The 13,322-nt window shown below is 31.6% G+C and overlaps 1 protein-coding gene across 8 annotated transcripts in view; it reads right to left on the bottom strand.

Annotated features, from left to right (window-relative positions):
• The window catches only part of LOC139484668 (vascular endothelial growth factor receptor 1-like), a 61,470-nt gene that overhangs the window by 24,142 nt on the left and 24,006 nt on the right, over positions 1 to 13,322 (bottom strand). For 4 of the 8 annotated variants that reach the window (XM_071268522.1, XM_071268520.1, XM_071268517.1 and 1 more), the window contains 8 exons: positions 13,053 to 13,076; positions 9,161 to 9,347; positions 8,783 to 8,945; positions 8,123 to 8,244; positions 5,571 to 5,906; positions 4,783 to 4,966; positions 3,040 to 3,182; positions 2,539 to 2,737 (listed from right to left, as the gene is read on the bottom strand). In XM_071268522.1, the coding sequence (XP_071124623.1) occupies positions 2,539 to 2,737; positions 3,040 to 3,182; positions 4,783 to 4,966; positions 5,571 to 5,906; positions 8,123 to 8,244; positions 8,783 to 8,945; positions 9,161 to 9,347; positions 13,053 to 13,076 (1,358 nt within the window). The remainder of the gene's footprint in view (positions 1 to 2,538; positions 2,738 to 3,039; positions 3,183 to 4,782; positions 4,967 to 5,570; positions 5,907 to 8,122; positions 8,245 to 8,782; positions 8,946 to 9,160; positions 9,348 to 13,052; positions 13,077 to 13,322) is intronic. The other 4 variants (XM_071268524.1, XM_071268523.1, XM_071268519.1 and 1 more) reach the window with 1 other exon arrangement.

Consider the following 13,322-nt stretch of genomic DNA (forward strand, 5'->3'; position numbering starts at 1 on the left):
GGGTCTTAAGCTTATTCAAACCATATAAGTCGGTATGAAACACCAAAACGGAATGATAATAACCGATTACGTTTTGTAGTTTACAAAATTCTGGACTGGTTCCTGTCAAACTACAACACTTTCTTCGACTGTAGTGGAATACAAACAGAAACCAGTTAGTTTGTAAACTGGTTCCTGGCTGATTACTACACAATGCTCATGCATAATGATAACACAAGCACATTCCTCCAGTTTGTATTGAAATTAGTAAATACGAAACCAAGCGCGGTAGGCAGAGAAATCAGGTCGGCAGTTATGGAACAATGACTGCGTCATTTTCCAAAAATGGAGAACAAAAATAAAAAAATCCCTAGACATAATCTCTAAATCAGAAATAAAACTTCTATGAATTTAACAAAGTTATTGATGTTAAATAAAGCTTTAACCTTTTTATCTTGTGTTTACTGACAAAAACTGAGTCCTTTTATCAGTAAAATACAGATGGAAGAGAACAAAAATTGTTTAGAATACTGACCATTTTTGAGTATAAAGGTTACCAATTTGATTATGTCTGAGAAATTTTTTAACCACCTAAGTGAAGAACATGTAAAAAGTAAAAAGTTACAAAAGTGCAGTTAATTAACAGACTTGATAACAAATTAATTATCTATTAAATTGAAATAGAATATGCGTGCTTCCACAGAATCCAATTAATAATTTTAAGTTTATATAGAAGACTTACATATGTATTCCTCTACATAACAACTACAAGAAAATAGGATTTTTAAGCAAGTATTCCTTATTTTTCATTTTGTCTTCAGTTAAATGTATGCTTACATAATTGTAACTGATGAAGATCTCATTATCGTGATATATATACTGCCAAATGTATAGCAACATAATATCCATTACAACATTTCTATCTGGCAGCTGTCAACTTTTGAAATACAAAATATAATTGAAGGACTTAAAAAAAATAAATTGTTATCAAAGAGATACATCTTGCCTTTTTGTAATTTTTGATTATGAAAATGTTGAAATCAAAATAGCAATACTTTAACATCTTACACAAGTTATGAAAATATTCAAAGTCAATGAACCATGACTGAGTTGCATGGCTAAACAATCTCCATGTAAATGAGATGTGCCAATGCTTATACAACTGCATACCAAATACCATCATGACCATTGACTTGTTATAAGTCGTTCCCAAATCTAAATACAAACATTAACTAGTAAAATATAGAAATATTCAAAGTCAATATAAGAGGGGGTGGGGCTATATAATCTCCATGGAAACGATGCTTGCAAATGCAAATAAATTTGCATACTAAATATCATTGACTTAACATTAGCAGTTCACAAACTAATACATGTAAACTAAGATAAGTTTCAAAGTCATTAGACTGTGACTGAGGGGTGAGGCCAAGTATTCTCCCTGGAAATGAGATGTGCCAATGCTTATACAACTGAATACCAATTTGCATTGGCCTACCACTAATGGTTCCCCTTGAATTGACCTAATCACAAACTTATACATGATAACTCAGAAAAAAACAGTCAATAGACCAGGGCTAAGGGGGTGAAGCCAAATTATCTTACCTCCTATACATTTCCAGGAATATGATTGGTTAAAAGCGTCCGCGTGCAAACCGTGTATATTTGATATTAGGTTAGTAGGGAGGCGGGGCTTATCTCATACACGGTTAGTAGTGGAGTTACGTCCCTTTATATTCCTTATTAGGTAAGAAGGGGGCGGGGCTTATTTCATACACGGTTAGTAATGGTGTTATGTCCCTTTATAAAAAACAAAACGGTACTGAGAAAAAATCTTTAAAGTTCCAACAGACGAATAAATTGATGATTAAGATTGAAATAAAAACACATTTAAACCTTACAAGTCGTTATTGTTGGCATCTGTTTTTGTAGGATCAATGGAAGTATTTTCTTAGTGCTAACAGTATTGAAGACTTGCTCATTTTGAGAATCACTAGTCTTAATTTCACACGTTAAGATAGTCGGTAAGATAAATTCGTTACATAGTGTGCTAGTGACCTAATACGGTATATATGGGGTCAGTAAATTCCATATGGGGATTCGAGCTTCTTCGCTCTCACCCCATATGGAATTTACTGACCCCATATATACCGTATTAGGTCACTAGCACACTATGTAACTAATATCATCTCCATGAAAATGAGGTCTGCCGATACTTACACAACTACGCATCTCCATGGATGAAAATTGAACGATGGAGGAACTTTCACCAGCACAAAACGTGTCTACGCCATACAGTGTAGCGCGATCATACAACTTCTCTGACAAAACAAAAACTTCTATTTTAATCCAAAATTGCCAGAATAAAACTAAAATGAAACACATAAAACTTTTAATGGTCCTAAAACTTAATCTAAAACTTAATCCAACTTGTACAAACCTCTAATTGTTGTGTGTGAAATAGATCCCTAATGTATTGTTGTCATCCAACTTGTACAAACCTCTTATTGTTGTGTGTGAAATAGATCCCTAATGTATTGTTGTCATCCAACTTGTACAAACCTCTTATTGTTGTGTGTGAAATAGATCCCTAAAGTATTGTTGTCATCGTCTATTAACTTGTTGTCCTTAAACCAGCGGTATGTTGGTTTGGGTATCCCAACCATTTCACAATCCGCCACTTTGTAAGATATGCCTTCATTAATACTGATTCTAGTATCTTGTTCATGTGATCCTCCAGCTAAATGTGGTTTTACGATCGCTGTTAAAGAAAAATATAGAAATCATTGGTTTTATTATTCCTATTTCTCATAGCAAATTTTCACAAAATAAGACAACTAGATTCATCCTACCTGTTCAAAATATGAATGTCTGTTTGAATAGCAGTTTTTATGAAGATCAGAAATCTCCACACATTTGTTATTTCTCTTCAGCAACTACTTAATTCAAGTTTGACTGTATATTACACACAATATCTAATTCGAAACACAAGTTATTTGGACTTTAAGTGTCCATCCAATTCTATTTTAAATATAAATGTAAATTAATACAAGTATACAATACCTCTAACTGTAATCTTTTTTTCTGTTCTATCTGGTTCTATATGACTACTACTATTGGGTTTCATACCCAGACAAACATAGGAACCAGTATCTGATAGTTGGACTGAATGAATAACCAGCTCAACTGTCAGGGAAAATGAAGATCTGAAATCAAAAGAATAATCATCATTAAATTCTAAAATTCAGATTCACTCTTAGGTTTTTGTGTATTTTTTCTTTTAACAAAAGTTTTAGAAATATATTATTGGCCAGAACAAATCACCCAGAGTTTGTTTTGAACTGTAAATAGTTTGTTTTTAATGTACAAATTTTAATATCAACTGCTGAGCCCCCTCCCCTTATTTATTTCATGGGCCTCTCAGCTCCATCCAGTTAGAAACTCAAAATCAGTATCTTTGACTGAAAAATGAACCAGAAAAGTGAGAATATATAATTTTGTAGTATTAAGGCTACTAAAAAACAAGAGGCTGTCACAACGACAGCAAACCGGATTTATTAACATTTATTTGTGTCCTGGCAATATCACAAGAACCATTACTGATGAATGGTGAAAGTGAAAATCGTCAATATCAAATTTGACCTCCATTTTGTCATCAGTATCAACATATTAAAATTTGAAAAGCTTAGATTGAATGGTTCTTGAGTAAATGCAACAACGTGAATGGAAACACCATTTTAAGATCTTTCAAGAACCATAACTCCTGAACGGTAAAAGTCAAAATGGTCATTATTGAACTTGACCTCTATTTTGTCATCAGTAACAACATATTAAAATTTCAAAAGCTATGGTTGAATGGTTCATGAGAAAATGCACGGACACGATGGGAAACACCATTTTTCAATCTTTCAAGAACCATAACTCCTGAACGGTAAAAGTCAAAATCGTCATTATTGAACTTGACCTCCATTTTGTCATCAGTAACAGCATATTAAAATTTCCGAAGCTTTGGTAGAACAGTTCATGCATAAATGCACAGACACGACTGGAAACTCCATTTTTCAATCTTTCAAGAACCATAACTCCTGAACGGTAAAAGTCAAAATCGTCATTATTGAACTTGACCTCCATTCTGTCATCAGTAACAATATATCAAAATTTGGGAATCTTTGGTAGAACAGTTCATGCGTAAATGCACGGACACGACTGGAAACTCCATTTTTCAATCTTTCAAGAACCATAACTCCTGAACGGTAAAAGTCAAAATCGCCATTATTGAACTTGACCTTCGTATAGTTGTCAGTAATAACATATTAAAATTTTAAAAGCTTTGGTTGAACGGTTCATGAGTTAATGCACGGACAACATTTGATTACTGTACATCCCCAAATCAATAACCGACATTTTTGTCACAAAAATCCGGTTAAAAATCAGATAACAAAACACTAATAGGAAAGCCCACAAAAAGATCCATGTTTATTTTGATTTAGATATTGGATACAGACAAATATAACTTGATGAGTCTGATGAAGAAATTCAAAAAAGCTTTTTAGTTAAGCTGTTATTCATATTTAATTATACCAGAAATGTCCATACAATAAATAACTATATATTAAAATTTATAATTCACAAGTATGACAATATAACATGTAATTTGATAGACTTTTGACAATGCTCCAGTGAACTGATCAGATCCTGTTTCTATGAAATTTATGCCATTATTGAAATGTTTTATACATTTGTTTTTTGTTTGTTATCTTTTCTCCTGTACTTTTGCTTTGTGAGGTAAAAATCACTTCTATTTACCTCCCTATAGTAATGGTGGTCCTGTTCCCATTTTCTATTGGTTGCAGTGTATCTGATCCATCCTCTCTGTACAATACATTAACTATATTATACTCCCACAAGGTGGCGTAGCAGGTAATTGTAATTTTGTCTTCCTCTATTGGTGTGATGTAGGATACATGTAAGAATAAACCTTCCTCCATTTCTAAAAGATAAATTATGGTAATTTACATCAGTTCACCTGTACCTTGTTTGATCATACAAAATATGTGGATTTGAAATAAAATATATCCTATTTTTCAACCACTCCCTCAACATGGAAAGGATGCCACAAAAAGCATGAATAATGTTTACTTAAAAGTTTTTGAATGAAATGCGACGAAAAAAAAAAGTTAACCTTATGATGAACATACATACCGAGTTTCAAGTTGTTGTGACCCAAACCATTGTTAACTGCCTTAAACTGAAGCTTCACCCTTATACAGAACAGAGAGATAAACTGACAGACGCACAGACTAGAAAACTAAATATCCCCTAACTATTGTAGGATAGCTTGAACACAATGTTTTTATACATAAACATCTGTGAACAAATATTTTAAATAAACATTTAAAATGACTAATAATGGTTTACAATCCCAAGAAGTAATTTTCTATTTTGAAATAATTTTTTGTATGCCTATTTTTCCTTCATATTGCTTGATGAATTTTTTTTTTCTCTATTTCCATATTTTTATTTACACAAATATGAAATGAGAAATGTACTAATTTCAACAAAATCATGGTATGATTGGTTTACCTTACACTTACCACTAATCTTTACTATTTCGTTTGCAGATGTTGTATTGCCAACTTCGTTTTTAGCTTTGCACCTGAACACTCCAGTCTGAGAAGCATACAACATTAGTTGGAAACCACTCCCTTCCTGAGCCTCGTACTCCACCTTAAGATTGGAATCAGACAACTTTTTCCATTGTCGTCTGGTATTGTCATTACACAGATCGATGCCACATGGTGAAAATTCCATCCAGATATCACCGAAGTCCACGGGTGGCACTGATTCTGTATTACATGTTATGGTATAGAGTCTATTGAGTATGTAGTAATCTCCTAGTTTGGTGGACTTTATCTGTACTAAAGGTTTATCTGTCAACATAAATACATATTGTTATGAACAGATATTGTTTTACTACATTGGCTTGCTGGTGGTATACTATCACAAGACCATATTTTTCTATGACGGTTGATGATGTCTTACACTAAATCATTGGATGTTGGATATGTATTGATTGATATGTTAGACATTGATACATGATTTTTTTGTTTGTATTGGTTTTGAACTAGCTGTCAGAAACTGCAAGGACTCTCATATCTGTACTATGTGTCTTTAGTGTTTTTTTGTGCTTTGTATTGATCTGATGAGCTAAGCTCTTTTCAACTGATTTAGTTTGTTCTGATGAGGTACTGTTACAACACTGTCACAGGTTAGTGGGAGGGTTTGGAGTCAGTAAACATGTCTCATCCACCACATTTTGCATGTGCCTGTTCCAAGTCTGGAGCCTGTATTTCAATAGTTGGTCATTTGTAGCTGCAGATAATATTGTTTTCTGTGAAAATAAGTTGGTCTACACTTCTTATAATAAGAAATACATAAAAATAATAAGAAGACATGTCATGGTTGCCAACAACTATCAACCAGAGACAAAAGGACATAAAGTTAAGAAATCACAGGTCACCAAATAAACAATACTTACTGTAACAATGATCATAAACCATACCTCATAGTAAGAGATTTAATTTTTGTTTTTCATCTAAATTGTTGCTGGATGGTTTTCAACATTGTTTAATTGTGAGCTAAGCTTTTATACATTAATTTAACACAGATACATGTATCATCTCTGTAACCTAATCAACTTTTATCATAATCAAGCTGGAATCCACATTCATAAGAATTGCTTTGACCACTCTCTTTGCAAGGGACACAAGAGGTTTAAACCATGCAGCTAAATCCAAGATGGTCCCAATAGAACTATAAACGTGTCATTTCGTCTCTGGTGGAGAGTTGTCTCATTGGCAATTATATCACATCTTATTTTCTTATTAAAGTGATCACTTACATTTAACTTTCAGTTCAATATCTTTGGATGATATTAGGGTATTTTGAATTGGTCCCTAAAGAACTCCTAGAAAACTACAAACGATCACTTACATTGAACTATCAGTTCAATATCTTTAGATGTTACGAGGGTATTTTGAGTTGGTCCCTAGAGAACTACTTATAATTTCTTACATTTAAGAATGAGTTCTATATCTTCAGATAATACAAGGGTACTTTGAGATGGTCCCTAGAGTACATCAGATCACTAACATGTAACAATTATTTCTACATCTTTAGATGATACAAGGGTATTTTGAGATGGTCCCTAGATAACTACAATCTAACTATCAGTTCTATATCTTTAGATGATAGGAGGGTCCATAGAGAATTACTAACTATCACTTACATTTAAAAATGACTTCAATATCTTTAGATGATACAAGGGTATTTAGAGATGGTCCCTAGAGTACATATGAGCACTTACATTTAACAATCAGTTCTATCTCTTTAGATGATATGAGGGTATTTTGAGATGGTCCCTAGAGTACATATGATAACTTACATTTAACAATGAGTTCTATATCTTTGGATGATGTGAGGGTATTTTGAGATGGTCCCTAGAATACATATGATAACTTACATTTAACAATGAGTTCTATCTCTTTAGATGATATGAGGGTATTTTGAGATGGTCCATAGAGTATATATGACAACTTTCATTTAACAATGAGTTCTATATCTTTGGATGATGTGAGGGTATTTTGAGATGGTCCCTAGAATACATATGGTCACTTACATTTAACAATGAGTTCTATCTCTTTAGATGATATGAGGGTATTTTGAGATGGTCCATAGAGTATATATGACAACTTACATTTAACAATGAGTTCTATATCTTTGGATGATGTGAGGGTATTTTGAGATGGTCCCTAGAATACATATGATAACTTACATTTAACAATGAGTTCTATCTCTTTAGATGATATGAGGGTATTTTGAGATGGTCCCTAGAGTATATATGATAACTTACATTTAACAATGAGTTCTATATCTTTGGATGATATGAGGGTATTTTGAGATGGTCCCTAGAATACATATGGTCACTTACATTTAACAATCAGTTCTATCTCTTTAGATGATATGAGGGTATTTAGAGATGGTCCCTAGAGTACATATGATAACTTACATTTAACAATGAGTTCTATATCTTTGGATGATATGAAGGTATTTTGAGATGGTCCCTAGAATACATATGATAACTTACATTTAATAATGAGTTCAATCTCTTTAGATGATACCAGCGTATTTTGAGCTGTAACTGTGTATGTCCCAGACATCTGTTTTGTTACTTTCCTTACAGTGTAAGCTGTTGCTCTCAAGGTAGTTCTGAAAATGTTTGAATATGATTTATAAATACTATATAGATACACAGTGTTATTGTTTTTAAAATTCAGAAAGAAAATCATACTAGACACTATAAGAAGCCTGTATCACTCATCAATCAATTTACGAATAATATTGACTCTATCTGAATACCAGTAATTTTGAAATATTCCATCTTATCTTGGAAGGGGATCATAATCATTGTCTGTTGGTTGTTAATATTGAAATTGGTCCTCATAACTGCCAAGGCTGTCCTTCAGCCAGGTGAGATTATAACAAGAATATGTGTGTGTCCAGTGAACCACAAAATATGGGTCAAAGTTATATATTTGCATACAAGTATTTCTTTAATAGGTTAAATCATAATGAAATTGTCAACTAAGGTTTAAAGTTGATGTGAAAAAAAACTACCTTTAAAAATCATAACTTTAACCTAATATGCAAAATAATGACTGAACAGACAGACAGACAGACAATAGACAGGAACGCACTGTAGTTGTGCATGAAAACAATTATACATTATTATATCTATTTAACATACGTAACATCCACGTCTCCTTCCAAAGTCTGAAGCTGTCTACCTTCATACCACCATGTAATATTAGGGTCAGGATATCCACTATATTCTGCTCTCAAGGTCACCTGTTGACCTTCAACTCCATACACTTTTAATGAGGCAGGTACTAATGAAATGAAATCTGAAGCTGTGAAAGAAAAAAAGTGTTTAAATAACTTATAAATAATATTGAGATACATATCATTGTAAAATCAGAATTTTTGGTTTTTATCAGTGTGAATATATATAATGTGACTGGGCAAGTATCACAATTATATGATTTTTTTTCTAATTTCAGCTTCAAGAAAATTTAAAAATGAGATAAGAGCTAGAATTTATGGGAAAAAAATTTAAAACACCTACCAATAACATTTATAACAGTGCTAACATTATTAGATTTCCCGTCATGTGTCAGAACTTTACACATGTATACACCTTCATCACTCTTTTTAGCTTTTATCACTGTTAGGTTGCTGTACAGAACATCAAAGTCATAAGTTCCTGAGGATACTTCTCTCAGTGGATCTGTATAATGTACTCGATCTGATCTCTGAAATATGGAATCAAACATTTATAAAACTTACAAACAGCTTTGTTCCAAGAAATCGTTCAATTCAAACTACTGTGGATTCCTATATCTTCGTAGGTAAAAAAAATTCAGACAAACTTTTTGTAAAAAATTGTATTTTGTTGAACATTTAAATTCCGGGGTCAGTGACCTTACCCACAAAGTCCAGTGGTGTCCTTTGAATAATTAATTAATCCAGTTTGGGAGAACATAACATTTTCTGAGAGTCTGTCTCTATGACAAAATCAACAACATCAATGACAAACATGTTAGCCCTGAATAAGAATGGACTAGAAAGAATTAAATAAATGTACATTGTATACCAGACTTAAATATGTTGCTATATTCTGGAATGTTTTGGACTGTCTTTTCAGGTTTGTTGTAAATTGTTATACAAATGATTGCCCCTAATAGTAATATTAATTATATTTTTAAATAACAGTCGCTCTGGAACTTCTTGGACTGATTTTAATAGTCCTCTCACATTTGTTGTAAATTAGACCAAGGATTGCATGCACTAATAAAAATTGTATGTAAATAAAGTATATACATGTATTTAGTTTAACATTGATTTATAGTAAAAATATTATATGTTATCTGTTATCTGTTATCTGCTCTTTTGGTGTTATCTGTTATCTGTTATCTGCTCTTTTGGTGTTATCTGTTATCTGTTATCTGCTCTTTGGGTGGGTTGTTGTTTCTTTGACATATTCCCGATTTCCATTCTTAACTTTATAAAACAATTGTTTTGCTTGGCCTTAACTAGTGTCAACTATAATATTGAGATCATGTAACCGACTTCAAACATCTTAATGGGATAATATCTGAACAGGAAATCGGTCGTTAAACTAACCATACAGACTAGGTTTCCTCCCTTGATTAATGTGAATATTTCTTATCAACATTTTACATCAACATTTGCAGTTTATCATGAATTGAGTTTGTCAAAAGTGGTATTGTATCTATTGTCTAGTCATAAAAATTGGTCATGTCTTAAGGGAAATGCCAACCACTAGCTTGATGGACATTTCCAATTAATAAAAGAATATGGCGATTTTTTTCTGATAATCCATACATGTTTAAAATGATATCACTAATGTTATTGAAGGACTGGCAAAACCCCAAGATAGCAATGATGTCTAAATATCTTTTTGTAATTTCAATATCATTTGATCATTCTTCAAAAACATGATAAAATACACACCTTATAAAAAATACAATTAATTACAATTATATAACAGGTTCATTACAAGATAAAAGTGAGAAATATGTGTGTTAAGATTATCAAAGATTATCTGTGCTTTCATTAAATAGTTGTCTACAAAAACATCTTAGAATAAACAATTTCAGGTTGTTTTTCTCTTCTTCTAACTATTAATCTATAGACTTTATGTCTTTATTTGTGCTTCTTCTAATTTTTGTATGAATGAGTTAACAATCAATTTCATTATATCATACATAAAGAATATAATGAACTGAACGTAATATATAAGTCAAATAACTGGATAATTGGTAAAACTAAACAAAAAAGTGAAACAACTAAGTCCCAAATGTTTGACTGATCACCTATCTAAGAAGAATGCCTCGATCTTCATTAATTTTACAAGATGTCATGAACATTAGCTCACAGATGATACCCAGTTATAAGTGATCTGACGGATGGGAAAGGAACTTTTCAGTCCTCATCACAGACAAGCTTGAGCCTTGAAAACTTCTGTAAACCTGAGGTTGATGATTGATCTTGGATATGATTTTTTTTTATCAATTCTTTAGTTTATTTTTAACTTACATAGATTCAAGGGGATTTCTATCAATGTAATCAATGTAAGTTTGCTTTTGCTGTTGAGTTGCTGTCTCATTGAGGACAACCCCTGCTTTCTGTTTTTACATGGTTTAATGAAGGCATTTAAGTATTGAATATTCAATGTTATTTTATGATCTTTATTTGAGATCATTAATGGATGCAAATATACATCTAACATGTCTAAGTATAGTTTTACAGATAATATTCAATTAAGTTTTTTTCTACTCATATTTCTATCCAAATCAAATTATAACTATAGACTTAATCTGTATAATTGACTTATGAGAAGAATAATAAAGTAAAATTGATTTATATTGATGCAGAGCAGCTCTAAAAATAAGTATAAAATAGATGATTGTTGCTACATGTTGTAATGATTGTAGGCAAACAAAGCTGTTCATTAGGCAGAGTTAACTTGATATTTCCTATTTCTTTATATTTTAAGCATTTCATAAATGCATGACATATACATAAATACTTTTACTGAAGCTCATTATACTTTTCTGCCAATTTTGCCATGTGTTTTTTTGGTTTTGTTAACAACTATTACATCATTTGTTTCCTTCACTATGATTGGTTCATTCTGGTTAAAGTCCAAGATTCAAGAGCTATTTCATCAAAATCGATCATTATACAAAAGAATTATTCAGAAATTTAACTAAGTTTTCTTAGTGAAAAAACCCCAACTCTGATAGTAACAATGGGCCTTCATCGTATCAAACTGCATCGTAATAAGGTTGTGTGTCAAACTAGAGAGTTCTATTTAACTATACAAATTCTGAAATCTTTATATCAATCATAAAACAGAAATAAGTCAAGTAATTATTAATATGAGATACAAGTTACATCCCTACACTAAGCTACGAGTTTTATGTGATGAAGCATGCCTTATAGATGACATGTTATGAATGTTAAGTGTGAAATGATGATGACGAGGGTAAATTAGGTCTTAATTAATGGTTAAATAATAATATAATGGTGACATTTGTTATTGATGATCAACACTACTGAAACTTAACACTGATTAAACTATTAATTGTAAATAAAATACCCTAATTACTCTTGTTGTTAACACCAGGCCCTGCTCATACTCTATCACGTTCAGAAAGTTTTAAATTTTGAGTAAAAATAGTAGGCTGACTAGCATAAAAAGAAGTTAAAGATCTCTTATTCTTTTTTAGTGTAATAGTAAAACTTTAAAACTTTTTGTAAAAAATCTGTTTATCCTAGCTGTGCATATAAACAAACCTCTAATTTATATCAGGAAATAAATCTATTGTATCTTAAGATGATGGTTAACAATTTGGGCCACCCAAGTTACTGTAAGATCAGAAGGACCCGATTAGAAATGTATTGCCAAAAATTGCAACTGAAAATGTTTTGCAAAAAAATTTAAAAAAAAAAAAAAATCAATAACCGACATTTTTGTCACAAAAATCCGGTTAAAAATTGAAATTTTGAAATCATTATTTATATGCAATAATTAATCTAGCATTTTTGTTCATGGTTCATCAATTGCTATAACAAAATCACACACAAAAATATCTTAATTAACCAAAAAATGTAATACAGTTTTAAAATGAGTTAATGACTACACTACCACACACACATTCAGTCTTAGAAGGATGATGGTTCTAATCTCCATGGTTACCAATAGATTTATAAAACAAAAAATCTTACCTAAATTTTTTTTATTAACTTGACACTTTACTCTTTCTTCTAGCAACTTACTACCTACATTGTATTTGAATTTGTAACCAAGCAGGAACTAAAAATGGAATAGATGTTAAAAATGTCATGCCGTTATAACCTGGCAAACTTTAGTTTGACATGCTTGATGTGATGTTAGTGCAATGATAAGAACAACATGCAGTGACTCTTACCCCACTATCCACTGGTCTCTCAAGCTAGAAACAGGGGAGATAATAATATCAATGAAACAGTATTCATATGTATAAGGGGAGTCTGGGGAAATAACTACTCACAGAATATTTCATATACCTGCTTTACCTTTTACAATTTTCAAAATATAAGCCTGCTTGACTGTTTGAAAACTGTTTCCAATACATTTTTTTTACACCTGTGACAAGTTTCAAGTCCTGTATATAATGTGAAAGTACATATACTATTGTTCCTAATTTCTATTATTTTTA

This window comes from Mytilus edulis, chromosome 8 (genome assembly GCF_963676685.1).
Source record: "Mytilus edulis chromosome 8, xbMytEdul2.2, whole genome shotgun sequence".
NCBI classification, from domain to species: Eukaryota; Metazoa; Mollusca; class Bivalvia; order Mytilida; family Mytilidae; genus Mytilus; species Mytilus edulis.